This window comes from Salmo salar, chromosome ssa11, assembly GCF_905237065.1.
Source record: "Salmo salar chromosome ssa11, Ssal_v3.1, whole genome shotgun sequence".
Taxonomy (NCBI): domain Eukaryota; kingdom Metazoa; phylum Chordata; class Actinopteri; order Salmoniformes; family Salmonidae; genus Salmo; species Salmo salar.
The window spans coordinates 17,324,484-17,348,258 of NC_059452.1; the positions used below are offsets into that span (position 1 = coordinate 17,324,484).

General features: G+C 41.8%; 2 protein-coding genes across 5 annotated transcripts in view; one reads left to right on the forward strand and one right to left on the reverse strand.

The window, feature by feature from the left end:
- Positions 1–13,497, forward strand: part of nptn (neuroplastin) — a 38,859-nt gene extending 25,362 nt beyond the window's left edge. Inside the window, exons 5-9 of one of the 4 annotated variants that reach the window (XR_001318971.2) lie at positions 672–805; positions 4,182–4,455; positions 10,120–10,141; positions 11,951–12,070; positions 12,422–13,495. Coding sequence is in view for 3 of the 4 variants with exons in the window: in XM_014126628.2 (XP_013982103.1) it covers positions 672–805; positions 4,182–4,455; positions 10,120–10,141; positions 11,951–12,011 (491 nt within the window). In the remaining variant the exon portion in view is untranslated. 4 annotated transcript variants of the gene reach the window in all.
- Positions 13,160–22,513, reverse strand: rec114 (REC114 meiotic recombination protein). The gene is made up of 6 exons (XM_014126756.2): positions 22,346–22,513; positions 21,995–22,084; positions 15,671–15,754; positions 14,867–15,058; positions 14,221–14,295; positions 13,160–13,893 (listed from the first exon to the last, which is right to left on the reverse strand). The coding sequence occupies exons 1-6, from the start codon at positions 22,433–22,435 to the stop codon at positions 13,729–13,731; spliced, it is 696 nt and encodes a 231-aa protein (XP_013982231.1). The 5' UTR covers positions 22,436–22,513; the 3' UTR covers positions 13,160–13,728.
- Positions 22,514–23,775: the final 1,262 nt, after the last annotated feature.

The following is a 23,775-nucleotide window of genomic DNA, read 5'->3' on the forward strand; positions in this document are numbered from 1 at the left end:
GACAACGGCCGCCGCCGCGCTGCAGAAGACGCTGCAGCACCAGGCCAGCCTCTCCCCTGATCCTGCTTAATTGCATGGAAGGAATTACCGTAATTTCAAGGATTAGCAAAAGACTGTGGCAGTTGTCTCCCGGCTCCAGAGCCGTGTTAAACAGAGGATTCTGTCTGAAAACCCAGGGTGTCGCTGGGTTGGAGAATCTCACCTTTGAGAAAGTCTCAGTCATTTTTTGACTATGAACTGAAACTCTGCAAGATATGTAGGCCTACACCTTCAAAGGACATACTTGGAAGTAAGCCACAGCAAACCATGAGCTCTACCTTTTAAAGAAACTTGGCAATTGAATAAAACAGCTAAATGTGTCCCTGCCTCGATCACTGTGGTGATAAAGCACTGATTCCAGTGTAAGTCCATCTCCAGGAAAGTCAGTGCCTCACAGCTAAATCACGGAACAATTCCCCAAATCCTTTCTTAATTTACCATCACTTTCATGTACATCTTAATGTTAGTTACCATAATCAAAATGGGTCCCGACAGACTTGACTATATCATCTGACGTCTTGTTATTTAGAGAAGCCGATGAGGAACACCTTTGACACAAACATAGAACGTCTTGCATAAAATGTTTGAATTTTTATTCAAATGCATTTCACTCCCTTTTCCCCTTGTTTTAGCGGCACCTGAGATCACGGGCCATAAGCGCAGTGACAATAAGAACGAGGGACAGAGTGCTCTGTTGTACTGTAAGTCTGTGGGCTACCCCTTTCCCGTGTGGACGTGGCGTAAACTGGATGGCTCAAACTACATGGTACGTGTCCTCTTACTTGGCTCTATATAACTCATGCTAGATCAGGGGTTCCCAAACTTTCTTAGCCCACAACCCCATTTTGATATCTGAAAATGTTCGCGATCCCAACCATGTGAAAATAATTATGTAATTAACAGCCAATGTTAACTTTTTTATTTGGGGCTTTGGCAGTCAATTGAAAAACATTCTAACAGTTGTTCTGATTGTCTTCTCAACTCACCATCACATACTTTTAATGCGGGGCTATGACAATCAATTGCAAATTAGTCTGACATAATGTAACTTATCTTAGCACCACTAATGAGATGGGTGTGCTTGATGAATGTTGTGTCGGAGCTTCTCAAAGTCAGGGGGCGTGGTCGACAGTGTGCACCTCATCTCTGCTGTCACATCCAACCTGGATCGATATTTGGTTTTAATGCAGATGAGAGCACTGATGGTGCTTTCAAATCAACTGGGAACTCTGAAAAATACGAGGTCAAATCATGACGTCAGTGATCTTCAGGTCGGAAAGTCGGAGCTCAAGAAAGAGGCCCGAGTTCGAATTCTGAGTTGGATGACCGTTCAAAATGATTTTTCCCAGTCGGAGCTCGGTTTTTTCTCCCCGAGTTCCCAGTTGTCTTGAACGCGGCATTAATGCTCAGGGGAGACGGCAGAGTATTATTCCCTTTGAGTAAGAAACCAAAACTCCTCCTTAGTGACCGTGAATGTATTCGGTCACATGACAGCTCGATCAGCTGTTCGATTTCACACCGGCATGTCAACTGAGCCAGAATCACAGTCAAACGGATTAGGAAGTAGGTCCGAAAGTGCTCTTCCAAGCGTTGGAGGTGACTAGTCATCACTCATGTGGGACACTTACTGATGCTGTTTTCTGTTAGACACATGCACAGCGAAGGGAAGGAGGCATGGTTTGCGTTTGAAAGACTCTCTCTCTCTCCAATAAGAATTGTTTCCTCTGAATCCACTGATTCGGTCACTCATCTGTAGAAGGATTTTGTATTTCCCCTGCATGCTTGCGTTCAGTTCGGTCAGTTTCCCAAATACGTCTGTTACATAGGCAAGGAGACACATTTTCTTTTCATTACACAAAGTCAACCAAGTCTGTTTTTTTGTGTGAATGACAACTGTTCTCTCAATGCAAAAGAAAAGTTCAACCACCAAGCTTCGTGTGAAATAGAACCGTCATGCTCTGATCCCATATCTCCACATAGTTTAGTGAACAGGTGTGCGCGCAGTGGATGTGGTTTGATGTATACTGAACAAAAATATAAATGCAACATGTAAAGTGTTGGTCCCATGTTTCATGAGCTGAAATAAAAGACCCAAGAAAATGTCCATACGCACAAAAAGCTTATTTCTCTCAAATGTAGAGATAATCAGGTGTGGCATATCAATACACAGGTGCACCTTGTGCTGGGGACAATAAAAGGCCACTCTAAAATGTGCAGTTTTGTCACACAACATGCCACAGATGTCTCATGTTTTGAGGGAGTGTACAATTGGCATGCTGATGTACAGTGACAGTGTTGCTTCCGTCCCTCTCCTCGCCCCTACCTGGGCTTGAACCAGGGACCCTCTGCACACATCAACAACTGCCACCCACGTAGCATCGTTACCTATCACTCCACAAAATTCGCGGCCCTTGCAGAGCAAGGGAAACAACTACAAGTCTCAGAGCAAGTGACGTCACCGATTGAAACGCTATTAGCGCGCACCCCGCTAACTCACCCCTTTTGCCCTCCTCCGCAGCAACCAGTGATCCGGGTAAACAGCATCAAGGTAACAGTTTTGCTTCCGTCCCTCTCCTCACCCCTACCTGGGCTTGAACCAGGGACCCTGTGCACACATCAACAACAGTCACCCTTGAAGCATCGTTACCTATCGCTCCACAAAAGCCGCGGTCCTTGCAGAGCAAGGGAAACAACTACTTCAAGTCTCAGAGCAAGTGAAACGCTATTAGCGCACACCCCACTAATTAGCTAGCCATTTCACACCGGTTACACTGACTGCAGGAATGTCCACCAGAGCTGTTGCCAGAGAATTTAATGTTCATTTCTCTACCAAAAGCTGCCTCCAATGTCGTTTTAGAGAATTTGGCAGTACGTCCAACCGGCCTCACAACCGCATACCATATGTAACCATGCCAACCCAGGACCTCCACATCCAGCTTCTTCACCTGTGGGGTCTTCTGGAGACCAGCCCCCCAGACAGCTGATGAAACTGAGGAGTATTTCTGTCTGTAATAAAGCCCTTTTGTGGGGAAAAAACGTATTCTGATTGGCTGGGCCTGGCTCCCCAGTGGGTGGGCCTATGCCCAGCCATAGCTGCACCCCTGCCCAGTCATGTGAAATCCATAGATTCAATTGACCGATTTCCTTATATGAACTGTAACTCAGTCAAATTGTTGAAATTGTTGCATGTTGTGTTTATGTTTGTTCAGTATAGTTTACAATCAAAGTTACCTGCTGCATTATATCTCAGAGTTCTGTGCTCAGCTCTTTTGCCGCCAGTTGCTCTCAGTGTATCATACAATGCATCCATATGGCAGAGGGAGACACATTCATAACTAGAGTGCAGAGGCCTGCCCTCCGTCCCGCCATAGATGGAGCCCCATCTGTGCAAAAGCCCACCATTCAATCCCATGGAATCTGTTTTTCGTCAATATAGCCATGCAGCACACTGGACATGCTCTGTGCTGTTTCATGCTCGGAAATCGTGAGACAGAACAATATGTCCTTGTGAATAGCATCCCCGGACGTGTATAGCGAACAAAACTCATGCATGGCCATCTCGGCCCTCACAGCTAGCGTCCATTTAGAGAGCATTAGCTGGGGAGTTTGAGTTGTCCAGTCAGTATTCTCTTAATGGCTAGCAAAAGCATAAATTCTTTAGCAGTGTTATCTGACAAAGGTATTGATGTGAGTTTCTGTGCCTCTGCCTCCCCACACATTGTTTTCACCATATCAATTGCGGCCAGTAATATCAAAGTCTCTGCAATAGTGTGTGGTTTCATAGCATAGCGGGCCTAGTCATTCACCGTGGGAATGATTCAAGTGCAACGGTTAAGTGCAGCCTTTTCCCATGATCTGGTTGAATTTTAGATTAGAATCTTTTTCATTTAGATTAAGGTTAACTACATTACAATGATTTTGAGATACAAAGATGATATTATAATATACATATATTTTTTGGTACATTTTGTTTCAGGATTTTTTTATTCTCCCATGACCCCATTTTCATATCAGGTGACCCCGCATGGACCCTAGTTTGGGAACCGCTGTGTTAAACTACTGTGATCACTGTCTGGAATGTGATCGTAACATTGTCTGTAACATAGAAATAATTGATATGCTAATTTACCCTCCTCCTCTAGGAAATCGACAACTCCTCTGGCCGCTTCTTCATCACCAACAAAGACAACTACACAGAGCTGAACATCGTCAACCTGAACCGCACCTCGGACCCTGGTGAATACCAGTGCAACGCTACCAACCACATTGGCACCAAGTCCATGTCGTCCATCCTGCGGGTGCGCAGCCACCTGGCACCCCTCTGGCCCTTCCTGGGGGTGCTAGCGGAGATCATCATCCTGGTGGTCATCATCGTAGTGTATGAAAAACGCAAGAGGCCAGACGATGTGTTGGACGGTAAGACAACATTAAATTTAGTATGTCTTTGGAGAGACAGACAACCTCTCGCCATGTTGTCATCGTCAGGCCTGGTTGATTATTATACTGGCAGCGTTACTGGATGCTGTCATTGAAATGACTGGACAGTATGTAAAAGGGTTCTCGATTTCACCTGAAAGAGAGCAACATGCTAACAGCGGCAGGGGATTATGTACTGATTCAAGCAGTGCTTGTGGCCATGGGGTAAAATCAGGGGGGAAGAGGGAATTATGACCCAGGAAATAGGCTGCTACTACTGGAACAATACAAAAGACATTCTCACTCCAGTTAAACAATGATTCAATTATGGGGCTGCGCTCGGCTAGAAGTTCAACAGCCATCAAGAACCAATTCAAACAGGGTTCCTCTACCATCACCACACACATTTATTACACTGTTACCAAGTGAACATGTTGCGGAGGCTATAAACACGGCGCTGAATATTCATGACGCTGACTCTGCTGTGTTAGCAGTAGCAGCAGAGACCCACTGTGAATAATTGACCTCTGTTGGGGGACACGCTCCCTGGATGCTCTGTCAGTACTGAGAAGGGAGACAGAGACACCGCTGGCTGTCACACAGCGCAGCGCCACACATTAGCTGCATAATAATATGACCTTTAGAGATGCTCCACATTAGTAAACCAGGAGGGGGTCCACAGCTAACCTTTTAAATGAAAGAGTTTAAGTGCCGTTGCGGTCTCGCTAATGATGATAACCAGGGACCATTTTATCACCCATCTGGAGAACTGATCAATTCATTTCATTGACAATAATTTCAGACAGGGAATCAGGGGAAGTTTGATGTGTTATTTTGGCTTTGTCCTACAAGTTCTGCCTATGGCTGAGGGCTTAAAGTAGAGAATCGAAAATCCCTGTTACCCTACTCCAATCAAAGCCCGTCACACCCACAGGTAAGTTATTCTCAAAGTTGCCTATGTTGGTAACTACTAACTATTTACTACTTTTACAGAGTAATATCTGTTCTAATAACAAAACCACTTGATAGCATACAATAATATAAACTGTTAAAGCTAGATTTAAAAGTGTCAAAGTCAAACAAAGGCATAATCATTTGAGTGTAGCGTCAAAGCCAAAAAGGCCGTTGAGGCTTCACCCACCTATGGTTCTATCAACTTTATTCGGGATTAGAGGTCGACCGATTATGATTTTTCAACGCCGAAACCGATTATTGGAGGGCCAAAAAAAGCCGCTACCGATTAATCGGACGATTATTTTTCTATTTTTTTTTTTATAATGACAATTACAACAATACTGAATGAACACTTATTTTAACTTAATATAATACATCAATAAAATCAATTTAGCCTCAAATAAATAATGAAACATGTTCAATTTGGTTTAAATAATGCAAAACAAAGTGTTGGAAAAGAAAGTAAAAGTGCAATATGTGCCATGTAAGAAAGCTAATGTTTAAGTGCCTTGCTCAGAACATGGGAACATATGAAAGCTAGTGGTTCCTTTTAACATGAGTCTTCAATATTCCCAGGTAAGAAGTTTTAGGTTGTAGTTATTATATTATTATTATAGGAATTATAGGACTATTTCTCTCTATACGATTTGTATTTCATATACCTTTGACTATTGGATGTTCTCATAGGCACTTTAGTATTGCCAGTGTAACAGTATAGCTTCCGTCCCTCTCCTCGTTCCTACCTGGGCTCAAACCAGGAACACATCGACAACAGCCACCCTCGAAGCAGCGTTACCCATGCAGAGGAAGGGAAACAACTACTCCAAGTCTCAGAGCGAGTGACGTTTGAAACGCTATTAGCGTGCACCCGGCTAACTAGCTAGCCATTTCACATCGGTTACACCAGCCTAATCTTGGGAGTTGATAGGCTTGAAGGGGTGGGTATAATTTGTGGAATGTTCCAACAGGAATCTGTTCCAAAAAACGTAAAGTAAAAGGTTGCCAACCAACAACGCATACAAAGTAGCAACGCATACAAACCTAGCTAACTAGTTGCCGAATAGGCATCAACTCACCACGTAGCTTATTCTTAATGTTTGTCCATAGGCAAACAGACATGTGAGGACAGACATTTTTCGGAATAAATGTGATGAGTGAAAAACGCAATGAAATAGACCCGGTATCTTATTCTGCCGCTATATAACTTTGTATGCGTTGTTTTTTGGAAACCTTGTTATTTACGAAGTTTTTGGAATAGATTCCTGTTGGAACGTTCCACAAATTATACCCACCCGGCTTGAAGTCATAAACAGCGCAATGCTTGAAGCACAGCGAAGGGCTGTTTGAATGAATGCTTACGAGCCTGCTGCTGCCTACCACTGCTCAGTCAGACTGCTCTATCAAATCATAGACTTAATTATAATATAATAAACACACAGAAATACGAGCCTTGGGTCATTAATATGGTCGAATCTGGAAACTATCATCTCGAAAACAAAAGTTTTTTTCTTTCAGTGACATACGGAACCGTCCCGTATTTTATCTAACGGGTGACTAAGTCTAAATATTCCTGTTAGGCATTGATGTTTATGGTTAGGTACATTGGTGCAATGACAGTACTTTTTTCGCAAATGCGCTTGTTAAATCAACACCCGTTTGTCGAAGTAGGCTGTGATTCAATGAAAATTAACAGGCACCGCATCGATCATATGCAACGCAGGACACGTTAGATAAACTAGTAATATCATCAACCATGTGTAGTTAACTAGTGATTATGTTAAGATTGATCGTTTTTTATAAGTCTAATGCTAGCTAGCAACTTACCTTTGCTTCTTGCTGCCCTCGCGTAATCAGCCTGTTAATCCTTGTGGAGTGCAATGTAAGGCAGGTGGTTAGAGCGTTGGACTGGTAACCGAAGGTTGCAAAAACGAATCCCCCCTGAACAAGGCAGTTAACCCCCGTTTCTAGGCCGTCATTGTAAATAAGAATGTGTTCTTAATCTGACATGCCAAGTTAAATAAAAGGTGGGAAAAAAAAAATAATAATTTATACAAAAAATTTATAATAATCAGCAAATCGGTGGCCAAAAATACCGATTGTTATGAAAACTTGAAATCGGCCCTAATTAAAATCGGCCATTCCGATTAATCGGTCGACCTCTATTCAGGATATCAGCAAGATATGAATTAATTGGTTACTGACTTCTTTCCCCCTCTCTCCAAATGGCATCATTATCTAAACATTTGGTAAGTGCATGTTGCATGTTTTCAGAGAATGATTTTCTTATTTGATCCGTTTCTACTACAGTCCATCCAGACCACCATGTCAACACCCGTTTATCAGATTATTTGACTACAAGTTGTTTGGCGTTTGTATAGACAATTTATATGTTGAAATTCTGTATTTATTCCATTCGTATTCATTTCCATTAAGAGGGGCCAACGCAGTTTGACATGTTTTCTCCTGTATAGGTGGTGGTCTCTGATGTTTAAAACATAAATTGCTATCAGCCTACTGAAATGCACTATGTTTATAGCTGTATACATTTTATACCAGTCTTCTTCACTTGTCTTATATAGGAGTGTTAAATCACTCAAACCGCCCCACACACGAGGAGAAATAGCATGCACTCTAGGTTCCCCAAGGCACTGATATACTGTAGATGCGATCATTAAAAAAAATAAAAAAATAAAGACTGAGTAGATTAAAAAGATAAATTATGCATACTCCTATTTCTGAAGTCTGAATTGTGTATGCACTGTATAATCCTTCCCATGGTGGTTTCAGCATTAAATATTGTTACACTGCAGTACACTATTAAACAGAAATTATGCAAATTCACCAATAAAGTAAGCATTGGCTTTGTGTACAGTGTGAAGACAGTGTAGTGCTTTGACAAACACCAACCAATCTCCTGCACCCGTAGGCAAGGCCTCTAGTTTGGCAAGGCTTTATGTACTGGAGGAGGGGGAGAGAGAGAGAAACTTGCTTTGGTGTAGCACATGGGGTTGGCAACAGCGTGATATTTTGTTTGCCCAACGAGTAGATGAAGGTAGATTATCTGCCATGGTCATATCAAGCGAATCAGAGATGCAGAACACTGCATCACTTGTGCTAATAGCCAGCTCTGCAATCTCCTTTCAGTATCCTCTATCCCCAAGAGCTTTGTTATATGTAGGTGTACATTATGAATTCTGTCTTCATGATGGCTAAATTGTGTATCAGCACTGATAATGCACTGCCAAGTGACCCAAAGCAAAGGTTGAGATTTTTTGGAGAGCAAATACATTTTTAAAGAACCTGTTGTGAGGGTTCCACTTTCTTTTACTGTGTGGGATCATTAGGGAACAACCAGGAAAAATTACATTATGCAAAATGTAGGACGGCAGGTCGCCTAGCGTTTAAGAGCGTGGAGCCGTTAACCAAAAGGTCGCTGGTTCGAATCCCTGAGCCGACTAGGTGAAAAGTCACTCTGGATAAGCGTGTCTGCTAAATGACTAAACTGTAAAAACGTAATGGAGAGCATATCAACCCATTGGCATACAAGAAAAACTTGCTGAATACATTGATCTTACCCTGGCTATACTCTTAATATTCTCCACACTGTAAAAGTCAGGGTTTTTGTTTGTTTGCAATTTCATGACTTGAATCACATATTCTAAACATTATCTTTGCCCGACTGGATAACTCTGCACCCAGGGGCTAGTTGTAAGTGAACTCAGATGGTAGTGTAAGGGTGGAAAAAGGTGGGGATTGGGCACGCACAAACAGATGTGCCCCCTCTGTCCCCAAGACTGTCTCACAGGCAGCCATGCTGTCCCATCTCACATTGTGACCACCATACCCCCATTTAACTGCCAATGGCATGCTGCTGCTTTCTGGGCCCGTATTCATAAAGCGTCTCATAGTTTAGTGCTGATCTAGAATCAGGTCCCCCTCTCTATATAATCTTACGGATTATGATCTAAAAGGCTCAACTGATCCTACATCAGCACTTCTACTCTGAAATGGTTTATGAATACGTGCCCCAGATCTCTGGTTGCATGCTACTGAACACACTTTCACTCTCCATTCATACTATACTGACCCATTCTTTCTCATGTGTGGTCAAAACATGCCACTGTGGCACCTTGAAAGAGTGGTTATCTGTACTAACTAGCTAATCACTAATGTGCGATGATGTCCACTGACACTGCATGCTGCTGTGTAATTCAACTCTACACTAAAAACGTTATTCTACTAAAACATATTTTTTTGCTCATTCAAGTACACGGAAAGCCTGCTTTCACAACTCAGAGCTTTTATTGTCAGACTGTAAAATTAAAAATGCAGACCTGGAGACTTCAAAAAGTTCACTTTATTCCTATAACTTCGGTATTCTGTAATGACAACTGGAACTTGGGAACAACCCATGCAAAAGACCCATACCGCGGGATCCACAAGGGAACTCGAAGAAAACCGCAACATTGAAAATGTTAACATCAGTTGCAAATTTGCAATACTTCACACTGACGTGATGTGACGTGACTAACTTTTAAACTGCTAGTCATGTAACATTCATTTAATTGAATCCATTTGATATTTAATTACAGTTAAGATGTCAGCATCAACATTTGAAAGAAAATATGGGAGCAGTGTGTTGGACACCATGTTGTCTAATATTCCATTGTTTTTGTGCTCTTTCCCCTCTTCTCTCCCCTCGTGACGAAGATGATGAGCCAGCCGCACCAACGTAAGTATAATAAATATTCTGTTCTCTCGAGACTACAATAAAAAAAATATTCATTCAGTAGATTCGGAAAGTATTCAGACCCCTTGACTTTTTCCACATTTTGCTACATTACAGCCTTATTCTAAAATTGATCTACACACAATACCCAATAATGACGAAGCAAAAACTGCTTTTTATACATTTTTGCAAATGTATAACAAGAAAACAATTGAAATTTCACATTTACATAGGTATTCAGACCCTTTACTCAGTACATTGTGGCAGCGATTACAGCCTTGAGTCTTCTTGGGTATGACGCTACAAGCTTGGCACACCTGTATTTGGGGAGTTTCTCCCATTCTTCTCTGCAGATCCTCTCAAGCTCTGTCAGGTTGGATGGGGAGCGTTGCTGCACAGCTATGTTTAGGTCTCTACAGAGATGTTCTATCGGGTTCAAGTCTGGGCCACTCAAGGATATTCAGAGACTTGTCCTGAAGCCACTCCTGTGTTGTCTTGGCTGTGTGCTTAGGGTCGTTGTATTGTTGGAAGGTGAACCTTTGCCCCCAGTCTGAGATCCTGAGCAGGTTTTCATCAAGGATCTCTCTGTACTTTGCTCCGTTCATCTTTCCCTCGATCCTGACTAGTCTCCCAGTCTCTGCCGCTGAAAAACATACCCACATCACCGTAGGGATGGTGCCAGGTTTCCTCCAGACGTGACGCTTGGCATTCAGGCCAAAGAGTTCAATCTAACATCAGACCAGAGAATTTTGTTTCTCATGGTCAGTCCTTTAGGTGCCTCTTGGCAAACACCAAGCGGGCTGTCGTGCATTTTACTGAGGAGTGGCTTCCATCTGGCCACTCTACCATAAAGGCCTGATTGGTGGAGTGCTGCAGACATGGCTGTCCTTCTGGAAGGTTCTCCCATCTCCGCGGAGGAACATCGGGTTCTTGGTCACCTCCCTGACCAAGGCCCTTCTCCCCCGATTGCCCAGTTTGGCCTAGTGGCCAGCTCTAGGAAGTCTTGATGATTCCAAACGTCTTCCATTTAAGAATGATGGAGGCCACTGTGTTGTTGGGGACCTTCAATGCTTTTTTTTTTTTTAACCCTTCCCAAATCTGTGCCGACACAATCCTGTCTCTGAGCTCTAAGGACAATTCCTTCGACCTCATGGCTTGGTTTTTGCTCTGACATGCACTGTGGGATCTTATATAGACAGATGTGTACCTTTCCAAATCATGTCCAATCAATTTAATTTACCACAGGTGGACTCCAATCAAGTTGTAGAAACATCAAGGATGATCAATGGAAACAGGATGCACCTGAGCTCAATTTCGAGACTCATAGCAAAGGGTTTGAAAACTTATGTAAATAAAGTATTTCTGTTTTACAACAATTTCTGTTTGCGCTGTTCTGTGAAGGGAGTAGTACATAGCGTTGCATGAGATCTTCAGTTTCTTGGCAATTTCTCCCATGGAATAGCCTTCATTTCTCAGAACAAGAATAGACTGACAAGTTTCTGAAAGTTATTTGTTTCTGGACATTTTGAGCCTGTAATCAAACCCACAAATGTTGATGCTCCACATATTCAACAAGTCTAAAGAAGGACAGTTTTATTGCTTGTTTAATTAGCACAACAGTTTTCAGCTTTGCTAACATAATTGCAAAAGGGTTTTCTAATGATTAAATAGCCTTTTAAAATTATTAACTTGGATTAGCTAACACAACGTTTCAAAAACAAGGACATTTCTAAGTGACCCCAAACTTTTGAACGGTAGTGTACATATAATTTCCCCCTGGAACTGACTAAACTCTTGGTATTTCTTCACTAGGAAAACAAATTCGACAAACAACCACAAAGACAAAAACGTGCGCCAGAGGAATACGAAATGAGAAGCTACTCGTTGAAGTGAGTATTCCGGCCTTTACGAAATGAGAAGCTACTCGTTGAAGTGAGTATTCCGGCCTTTACAAAATGAGAAGCTACTCGTTGAAGTGAGTATTCCGGCCTTTAGAAAATGAGAAGCTACTCGTTGAAGTGAGTATTCCGGCCTTTACAAAATGAGAAGCTACTCGTTGCAGTGAGTATTCCGGCCTTTAGAAAATGAGAAGCTACTCGTTGCAGTGAGTATTCTGGCCTTTAGAAAATGAGAAGCTACTCGTTGCAGTGAGTATTCTGGCCTTTAGAAAAAGGAATCTGAGGCATATAGAAGTCAACAGGGAACTAAGTGATATACTGTAGGAATGTGATAATGTGCACAGGTTATACTAATTCCTTCCTCCTCCCTGATTTTCATTAACAGATGACTAACTGCATATCTTGACCACACGAAGGTATCTGAGGAGGGAGCTCCAGGCAATTTTTAATGAAGCATATCTCGTCTCTCTCTTATGAGAAAAAAACAATAACAGCGTAACACTGGCAGAAAAGAACAAGATGGCTGTCTTAAGCATGCCTTATTCAGTCTTACATGAACAGTCCTGGACGGAGAGATGACTAATTCCATCACGAAAGGTGTGCACATCTTTTTTTGTGTGCCGTTTGATGTCGCTTTTATTCATTTTATCATGTCCTCCAACCAGAGGTGATCCCTTTTGTATTACATATCATGTAAAACGCATGCAAATTATTACGCAATAGGATGCCCAGAATAGACTTTGTTGTTTTCCCTCATGTCTGTGTGGCTATTTTGCATCCAAAGGAATTATGTTTTTTTATGAAATTGTCCTGAACTGAAAAATACTGTTATATTCTTAAATAACTTTGTACAGGTGATTCATTGTCATTAAACTATGTTTGATTTAGTGAAAGGAAAGTCCACTCTTAACAGCCATTATAGTGAAAATGTGATGCAAGGGATTCAATGTCTGGCAGTATTTACTTGAAAATGACTACTATATATCTATCTAGTTATAAATAAAATGACAATTAAGTGTTTATTTTTCAGAGTAACTTAGGATGTCTTGTATATGTTGAGGTTCGAGTGTTCAAACAATAGCAAATACTGTATGTAAAGAAAAAAATACATTTTATATTTCCCAACTTAATTCATTCATTTTTATTTTTCTGAAATTGTACAGCATGGCTATTATACTATGCAATATGTATTCATATATAGATATATTGGGGGTAGTTTGTTTTTCTCAGTGAAGCTTTAATATTGTGGCGATCACTTGGAAGCTGGTATAGCAAAATGCACTGCTGTAGCTGCATGACTCCTGTCCTATAAATACAGTGTATCCATGTGTATTGCAGTGCAAATGGAACGACATTAGGATGGGAATGGAAGGAGCTACGGTATCTCTAGCCACAATAAAACATCAGACCAATAACATACGAGACCAATACATTTTTGAAAATAAAAGGCTCCAAAATACATTTTGTTTCTTTGCCTCGAAAATCCTTTCTAGAAACTGCAACATTTGTGCCGGTTTAAATATCCTCCTACAACACAATGATCACTATGTTCCAGCACACATTTACACAATCAGCAGCATGAAGAACCCAACCCCCAACTCTTCCACAACCCACCTCCCACCCACATGTGTACCGTGTGTAGTGAGTTGACCTGTCTCTCTCTGGCTGTTTGTGTTGATGAGCTCCAGCTCCTCAGTCCTGGAGCACTCTCCTCAGCTCCCCCTCCACCTCCTCCACCAAGGCAGGGAAGCTGGGGTCCAAAAGACACAGGCGGACAAAGGGCTCCAGCTCCCCACGGGACAGAGCACCGTGGCGGTACGCCAGGGGCAAGGACAGACCATGCTCGCCCAGGAAGTGCTGAGAAAAAAATAGACCAGGGACCGGTTCATTTGTTTGTATACAAGTAAAGCCATGATATTGGCTAACTATAATCTCCCAAGTCAGTGAGGTGTTCATTATTTCATTGGCCTACTTTACACTTCAGTAGTGGTGGGGAATAACTACAACCCCATGAAGTGTATGTTACATTCAAGCTCAGTGGGTGAGAGCAGTAATGTTAAATAGCTACTATTTATTCACCTTGCGTGATTGTCAAACTCCATCAAGTGATCATTATATGAATCATCACCCTCAGCATTCATCAGTCATCTATCTAATCACTGTGTTGCGTCAGTACCAACCTACCTGGGTAAGACGTTTGATGGATAAAGAGCCCTGGACGACCTCCGGTTCAGTAGCCATAGCCTCCCCAGCACCCGCCTGATGACAAGGTTAAAAGAGATGTTACTAATGCCACAGGACTTTACATGGCAACACACCAAGGGAGGTTAAGCTGCATCATAGCTTTATTCTTTATTGAATGATTTCCCTCAGTCATCATGGCCCATTCATCCTAACAGAGCTTTTCAAATGTGATGGTGTTTATTGTTGGTTTAATTTCTCCCCCTTCTGTGTGGGGAGGTTAAGGATTAACATATCGCACATTGTCATTATTTCATACATAATATACATATTAACCTAGTTGGTTCCAGGGCCGTTCAGTATTAAACAAGCTATATTGTTTTCATGCCTGTAAATAGCACCATCTAGTGGGTGATTCTTACTGTAACAACAGCAACTTTAGTGACAACTATAGTTTGCTTCATATATTATGAAGAATAACATTCTTAAAATAAGAACAGCAGCAAAGGTGAAAAAAACAAACATGCAATGCACTCATTTCAATTAGTTAATGTATTGCAGGAGCTGTTCCAATTCAGATGTTCCAAAATACACTTTCATGATGCAATACGTAGCTACATGTTTTCAGTGTGTATGTGTTATTAAGTACCTGTTGATCCTGTGCAGTGGTCTTGGTAGGGGGTTGATTGGGTGTTGGGGGGCAGCTGAGTGGTGGTGGTGGGGGGCCCCCCTGTGTGGTGACAGGCAGGTACTCCTTCAGTCTGAGTACTGCACTGCTACACTGCTCCAGGGCCTCAGCCCTGCTGCCGCTGAACTGCATCCTGATCAGACGGCTCTCCCCCTGCACATACACAGCATTGTTTCGTTTGAGAGCTAGCCTATATCTCCTCTTCGACGCTACTGAGACAATCTTGACCAGCAGACTACAAGCTTGACACGCCACTTACAATTCATCAGTGGCACTTATATAGACCACTTATTTAGCCTACATATCACTCACAAGCCAGGCCCTTGGCAGAACATGGGCAACCAAAGCACCGCTCACAGCCAGCTAGTTGTTCCAAGACTGTTAAAATGCATCGTGTCAGGCCTCAGATCCCCTTAAATCAGGCCATTTAATGACCAATTACACTGTTGTCTCAACACAGCCACCCCTGCCAAACATCAGGTCTGCCACACTCATGTCAGTGTGAAATCTGGCTACGGTAAATAAAGCTGCCACTATACAAAAAATGAGGAAATTACCGACAAAAATTCCGGTGTTGCCTTGTAGTCAACATTAGCCGAAGTTTCATATAAAACTAGGTGCTAGAATAATAATACAAATTGGTATGTAGACTCTTGTATACTCTAGCTAGCTACTATTTAAAAATTGGTGTTGTTTCTTAAAGCAAATAAAGGCTTTACAATCTATATATGACATATCTCCAAGAATATAACTTTCGCAACCCACCTTAACAGTCAGACGGAACAGCAGGGTATCTGACTTCTGTTGAACCTTGAGGAAGCTTGGAGCATCAAGTAAGGAAAACCCATCCTGAAAAATGCGGGATCACAACAATCAGACAGACTAACATTTGTAAACAAACAGTCAAAAGTCAGTAGTAAAATCAAAGTCATAATGGATAGGGCACATAGCTAATCCTCATGTCTTCAATGAGACATAAAAGTCAATTAGTATCAGACGGAGCATGCAGCAATCACAGCTCTACTTTTGGTTAGCAGGAGCAATCTCAAATTATCTGAAATGACATAACACGCCTGCAGGGGGCTCTGTTGACTCAGAAACCCATCCAGACCCTGTGATCAGCATCATGCCATCAGTATGTCTTTGGAAAGATAACTTCCATCTCAAACAAACAGCTGTTGGAGGCTGAATGTTGTTGTACTAAATATTCGTTTTGATCGAGTCATAAGGTGTGTTCGAATACTCATACTAACCGTACTATTTGTGACGTGAATTGAGTATATAAAATCAGCAAAAAAAGAAATGTCCCTTTCTCAGGACTCGGTCTTTCAACGATAATTTGTAAAAATCCAAATAACTTCACAGATCTTCATTGTAAAGGGTTTAAACACTGTTTCCCATGCTTGTTCAATGAACCATAAACAATTAATGAACATGCACCTGTGGAACGGTTGTTAAGACACTAACCCCTAATAGACGGTACGCAATTAAGGTCACAGTTATGAAAACTTAGGACACTAAAGAGACCTTTCTACTGACTCTGAAAAACACCAAAAGAAAGATGCCCAGGGTCCCTGCTCATCTGCGTGAACGTGCCTTAGGCATTCAGCAAGGAGGCATGAAGACTGCAGATGTGGCCAGGGCAATAAATTGCAATGTCCGTTCTGTGAGAAGCCTAAGACAGCGCTACAGGGAGACAGGACACACAGCTGATTGTCTTCGCAGTGGCAGACCACGTGTAATAACACCTGCACAGGATCGGTACATCCGAACATCACACCTGCGGGACAGTTACAGGATGCCAACAACAACTGCCCTAGTTACACCAGGAACGCACAATCCCTCCATCAGTGCTCAGACTGTCCACAATAGGCTGACAGAGGCTGGACTGAGGGCTTGTAAGCCTGTTGTAAGGCAGGTCGTCACCAGCAACAACGTCGCCTACGGGCACAAACCCACCGTCGCTGGACCAGACAGGACTGGCAAAAAGTGCTCTTCACTGACAAGTCGCGGTTTTGTCTCACCAGGGGTGAGGGTAGGGGCGGCAGGGTAGCCTAGTGGTTAGAGCGTTGGACTTGTAACCGAAAGGTTGCATGTTCGAATCCCTGAGCTGACAAGGTACAAATCTGTCGTTCTGCCCCTGAACAAGGCAGTTAACCCACTGTTCCTAGGCCGTCATTGAAAGTAAGAATTTGTTCTTAACTGACTTGCCTAGTTAAATAAAGGTAATAAAATAGTCGGATTCATGGATCAATGTGGAAGTGGAGGGTCCGTCATGGTCTGGGTCAGTGTGTCGCATCATCGGACTGAGCTTGTTGTCATTGCAGGCGATCTCAACGCTGTGCATTACAGGGAAGACATCCTCCATCCTCATTTGGTACCCTTCCTGCAGGCTCATCCTGACATGGCCCTCCAGAATGACAATGTCACCAGACATACTGCTTGTTCTGTGTGTGATTTCCTGCAAGACAGGAATGTCAGTGTTCTGCCATGGCCAGTGAAGAGCCCAGATCTGAATCCCATTGAGCACGTCTGGGACCTGTTGGATCAGAGGGTCATTCCAGTGGGTCAGAAGTTAACATACACTCAATTAGTATTTGGTAGCATTGCCTTTAAATTGTTTGACTTGAGTCAAACGTTTTGGGTAGCCTTCCACAAGCTTCCCACAATAAGTTGGGTGAATTGTGTCCCATTCCTCCTGACAGAGCTGGTGTAACTGAGTCAAGTTTGTAGGCCTCTATGCTCGCACACACTTTTTACGTTCTGCCCACAAATTTTCTATAGGATTGAGGTCAGGGCTTTGTGATGGCCACACCAATACCTTGACTTTGTTGTCCTTAAGCCATTTTGCCACAACTTTGGAAATATGTTTGGGGTCATTGTCCATTTGGAAGACCCATTTGTGACCAAGCTTTATCTTCCTGATGTCTTGAGATGTTGCTTCAATATATCCACAATTTTCCTACCTCATGATGCCATCTATTTTGTGAAGTGCACCAGTCCCTCCTACAACAAAACACCCAAACAACATGATGCTGCCACCCCCGTGCTTCACAGTTGGGATGGTGTTCTTCGGCTTGCAAGCCTCCCCCTTTTTCCTCCAAACATAACGATGGTCATTCCTTGCTGAGCGGCCTTTCAGGTTATGTCGATATAGGACTCGTTTTACTGTGGATATAGATTATTTTGTACCTGTTTCCTCCAGCATCTTCACAAGGTCCTTTGCTGTTGTTCTGGGATTGATTTGCACTTTTCACACCAAAGTACGTTCATCTCTAGGAGACAGAAAGCGTTTCCTTCCAGAGTGTTATGACGGCTGCGTGGTCTCATGGTGTTTATACTTGCGTACTATTGTTTTTACAGATGAATGTGGTACCTTCAGGATTTTGGGAAATTGCTCCCAAGGATGAACCAGACTTGTGGAGGTCTACCATTTTGTTCCTGAGGTCTTGGCTGATTTCTTTTGATTTTCCCATGATGTCAAGCAAAAAGGCACTGAGTTCGAAGGTAGACCTTGAAATACATCCCCAGGTACAGCTCCAATTGACTCAAATGATGTCAATTAGCCTATCAGAAGCTTCTGAAGCCATGACATCATATTCTGAAATTTTTTAAGCTGTTTAAAGGCACGGTCAATTTAGTGTATGTAAACTTCTGACCCACTGGAATTGTGAATTATAAGTGAAATAATCTGTCTGTAAACAATTGTTGGAAAAATTACTTGTGTCATGCACAAAGTAGATGTCCTAACCGACTTGCCAAAACTATAGTTTGTTAACAAGAAATTTGTGGAGTGGTTGAAAAACTAGTTTTAATGACTCCAACCTAAGTGTATGTAAACTTGACTTCAACTGTACCTAACGTTAGTTGGCTACAAATATATCGTACTTGCCAGGCAGTATTATTAACTATCTGCTATCTGACTAACTACCCAACGTTTATTGACTTGAACATTTACATAATTCTTAGCTAAGTGGTATGGACATTGTTCATTCTGGCTATCTACTCCGATTTCAGAGCACTCTCGCGCAGAATAACTGATGAATTTACGAATGCTCAACACCCGTTGAATATGGCCAGTGTCAGTAAACGTCGGCAAAAAAAAAAGCGTAAATAAATTGTTGCCAGCAGCAGTTACAGTCACCAACGCTCTAGATAACATGAAAACAGCATAACCAGCTCTGCTAGGGCAAGTAAAATGGTCAGAGTGAGGTGTTCTCTCAGTCTCATTTGTGTCTGGAAGTAGCTAGCCAACGTTAGCTTGGGTGCTTGACTGCCATTGAACGCTCGGATCAACCCTACTCCTCGGCCAGAGTGTCCAGTGTGCACTCAGAACGCTCCGAATTTATGAACGGACAATCTGACAATTTGGATTTACAAACGCCCAGAGCACACACTGGCACTCCAGATTGAATTTACGAACACAACCGAAATCGTAAAATGTTTAGCTAGTCATTTCCTATGCTAACAAGCTAGCAAGAGGTTGCATAGCAACAGCATCAACTTCAGGTAGACAGGCGAAGCTCTAGTACACTGAACTGAAATGATACGGTTTGTTTACAATATACTAAAATGAACTAATAGTATATAGTATGTAGTATATACTCATTAAGTATGTAGTATACAGTATGTTAGTATGGGTATTCGAACACAACTAAAGTCTGTTGAGTAGAAATCTCTCCATGATTAGGATACAATTAATAAAAATAGGTGTTAGTTTAGTTAGTATGAATCAGCACTTTTCTAACCAAGTGAAAAATTACACTTTCCTGAATACACTGAATACTTTCAGATGTCATCTGACACCTTACAATTTATAACTATTTAACATCAACTAAAGTACAAATCTATTTAAACACTATTCTGTTTAGTAGTTTCTTCAGCATTGGAATTTGCGTTGAAATGTACCAGCGAAATATAGGTCAATAATACCTGATGTATTGACAGGAGACAGCAGTTGCGTTTTGCACATTATTAATGATAGAAAATGTGTTGGACCTTGGCCTGAGCACCGGGAAACGCTAGCTTTATGAAATGATAATTGGAATAACATTTTACCATAGCAACATATCCTTCTTAGTGATATAGATACTGCAAGTTACGTTTCTCCATTTCAAATGGACTTCAGCACAATGGAGGGATGGATACTCTACTCAGCTCTGTTACATAAAACATTACACTTCAGCTCCGTACTTCCAGATTCAAAACAGATTTCAATTTTCCTACTCCGCTGAGATGTTCTGAAGGGATTACATCAAATTTGTATTTTTAGTTGAAAATTATCATATCAGGAAGGCATCACATTACATAATTTTAACAAGACTTGCCTTCAAGTCATTCTGTGAGGCATAGCCAATCGTTTTCTTAGTCAGGTTGAGAGGTTCCATTTTCTATAATCCCAATCCAATCCTTCCTCCAAATACTGAGAGAAAGACCCTATTAAACCATATTTTAGAATCAGGAGTAATCTGGATGATTACACTCGATAACCCTCTCTCCTCCACCATGGTGCATCCTAATATGGCATCATCATTCAGTTGGGACTCCCCTGGCATCAGCCACCGTGAACTACTGTAAATCTCCCTTTATTGAAAGATACTCAAGAGCGTTACGATTAAGGGCGCCGATCTATCAATGACCGCTATCCCCTTTTGTCAGAGAGCACTTTGTGTCCTGACCTGAATAAGCATGTAGCCTTGCCTGGCACCCTGGCTCAACAAGATGGCTGTAGCCACTTTCCATCCAGCACTCGATGTGGCATTGTGCAGCTATGGCCATTGTGTTTCTACAGCAATTCCTGCTGAGTCTCTCAGCTGCACACAGAGTCTAGCAGTGAACCTTGAGAAGACACAGGATAAACTGCACACTAACACAGGCACTATTCTGTGTACAGAATAGATGCGGCAGGTAGCCTAGTGGTTAGCGTGTTGGACTTGTAACTGAAAGGTTGCAAGATCGAATCCCTGAGCTGACAAGGTAAAAATCTGTTGTTCTGCCCCTGAACAAGGCCGTCATTGAAAATAAGAATTTGTTCTTAACTGACTTGCCTAGTAAAATAAATAAAAAAAGTACAGCAACATAGCTGGTGTTCAGTATTTGTTCTTGTTCCCTGTATTTCTAAGGACTTGGAATCAAGTAATTTCCCAACATTGTTGCAAAAACATACAATTGTATCCATAGCTAGGCCATCTGCCGATAAGCCAAATAATGGAGATCTAAGCTTAGACAAGCCTGAGTTAGTATTTGATAATAAAAATAAGTGTACAAAACTGAGTGTACAAAACATTATTAACACCTTCCTAAAATTGAGTTGCACCCCCTTTTACCCTCAGAACAGCCTCAATTATTTGGGGCATGGATTCTGCAATGTATTGAAAGCGATCCACAGGGATGCTGGCCCATGTTGACTCCAATGCTTCCCACAGTTGTGTCAAATTGGCTGGCTGTCCTTTGGGTGGTGGACCATTCTTGATACACACGGGAAACTGTTGAGCGTGAAGAACACAGCAACATTGCAGTTCTTGCCACACTCAAACTGGTGTACCTGGTACCTACTACCATAACCCATTCAAAGACACTGCAATCTTTTGTCATGCCCATTCACCCTCTGAATGGCACACACACACAATCAATGTCTCAATTGTCTCAAGGCTTAAAAATCCCTATATCTAAATTTCCCTTTATCTACAATGATTGAAGTGGATTTAACATGTGACATCAATAAGTGTTCATAGCTTTCAACTGGATTCACTTGGTAAGTATGTCATGGAAAGAGCACGTGTTCCTAATGTTTTGTACAGTCAGTGTAATTAGGCCAACAGGTTGGACAATAACTGTTATTATATGTCTATGGAGTGTACATTTGGCAATAATTTGGTATATAATAATGAGTTATTGAATATATTGGGGGATATTTTATTTTTATTTTATCTTATTTGGATACATTGTTATTTGGCCTAGAGATGTGGATGCATGAAATGTGCGAGTCCAGATAAAAGACAGTAAAAACTAGATCCAGATCCATCCAGGAATGACTTGAGTTTTTGACATCAAAGGACATATAATATAGTTAGACCTCAACTCACTTACCAGAAGATCGTGGCCTTGGGACACCAACATGTGACCAGATTCCACAATGGTGAACACCAATTCACCCGCGCTTTCACTGGGCTCAAACATCTAGAGAAGTTTCAAGACACATTTTCAACATCTACAGCTGGATGATTCACATCACATCTGAGGCAAGTTCATTCAATGACCATAATGTAAAGTGTAGGCCTATAACTCTTTTATTTGCTAATGTAGTAAACTAGCCTAAATTTCTAAACAACGTTTGGTTAGCCTAGCTAGCAAGTGGCATTAGATAGCTAACTTTAGCTAGCGTTATCTCCTACAACACAGACGTTGGACAAAATTCACGACTAGACAACTTCATGTCACCTTCCATGGATTACCGCCGTCTTCTTTGGTCCCAGGCAAAAAACGTCCAAATCGTTTCAACGTCCATATAGATGTATGTCCAGTTGCCATTTGTAAAAACAATTATAATAATAATAATATATATATAGATAGATATCAGAAGAGCTAACGCTAGCTACGTTTGTTTGCCGCGATGAGCGCGGGAATATGAGAAATTCACGAGTCACGCATGTAGATTGGGTTTTTGTGTGCGCTGCGCTTGGCTCTGGCAAGGGATGCTAGAAGTGCGCCTTTTTTGTGCTAGTCTAGCACACTAGTTTCACCAACTCAACTCTAATTTAATCCCCAGGCTCAATTGCTCAACCTTTGATTAGTTTAGTGATGTGTTAGTGGTGCTGGATTAGAATAGTGACCACGTGCACAGTATTCATAGCGCATACACCGCTTAAAGTCTTGGATAAAGTGTTTACATGCACCTTTGATATCCCGCTCACGAGTATTCCTGTATCCATGAATAAACAGAATATTCCTAATTTAAATTTATATGGAATAGTAACTGAAATATGGACACTGACTGTAGGCCAATAACCTCTCACAAATATAATATTAACTCATGCAGAATTATGCATTTCTTGCAGTAAAATTATACAACAAATGTTAATTTAGTCTCAGGAACAGGAGTGGAGAAATATGATTTCTTTCTTTCAGCCTCTCTTGAGAAAATGCGAATGAGCATGTCATGTAATGTGTTATGTGTTATACAAGCAGTATTTCACCAGTGGTGGTTGCTGATGTTTCAGATGAGGGAGGCCAATCATTTTTTTATGAGCATGGCCTTATTTCTATTACAGCATATTGGATGACTGTAATTCATATTCCATTCACCCAGCTCAATGTAACATCGATCGGTTTAGGCTACTACATGATTCTCAAATATTCCCAATAGCAATCATGAGGTTGCTAAAACCTAGCCTACGAATGAAAGTTTACAACGTAGGTGCACAGGTCGAGGGAAAAATGTGAGTAATCGAGGTGACAGTGACACATTCAGTACCGCCTTGCACACTCTTGCCTGCACCTAGCTGATATAGGGTGTAATCGCTAGTCCACCAGTTGGAAACGAGAGTTTCTATTGGACAAATTCAGGTATGTTTATCCCTGTTTCGTTCTGTTTGCTTCTGTTGAAGAAATGTTTTTCAGCAGAATCGGGGAAATGAATACACCCTTGATCACACGCAAACACAGTTCACTTTCATAGCAGCCACATACAAACAGCATGAACATTTTGATCGTTGTATAATTCCTTCTCGCATCTACACGCTTTCCTCCGACCACCTTTTCCGTTCGCTTCTGGATTTCAGTGCACAACATATCAGCTGTCCAGGCTAAAAAAACGTTCCAAGCCAAACCTTCCTATCATAACTGCTAACCGCTACACACAGCCTACATCG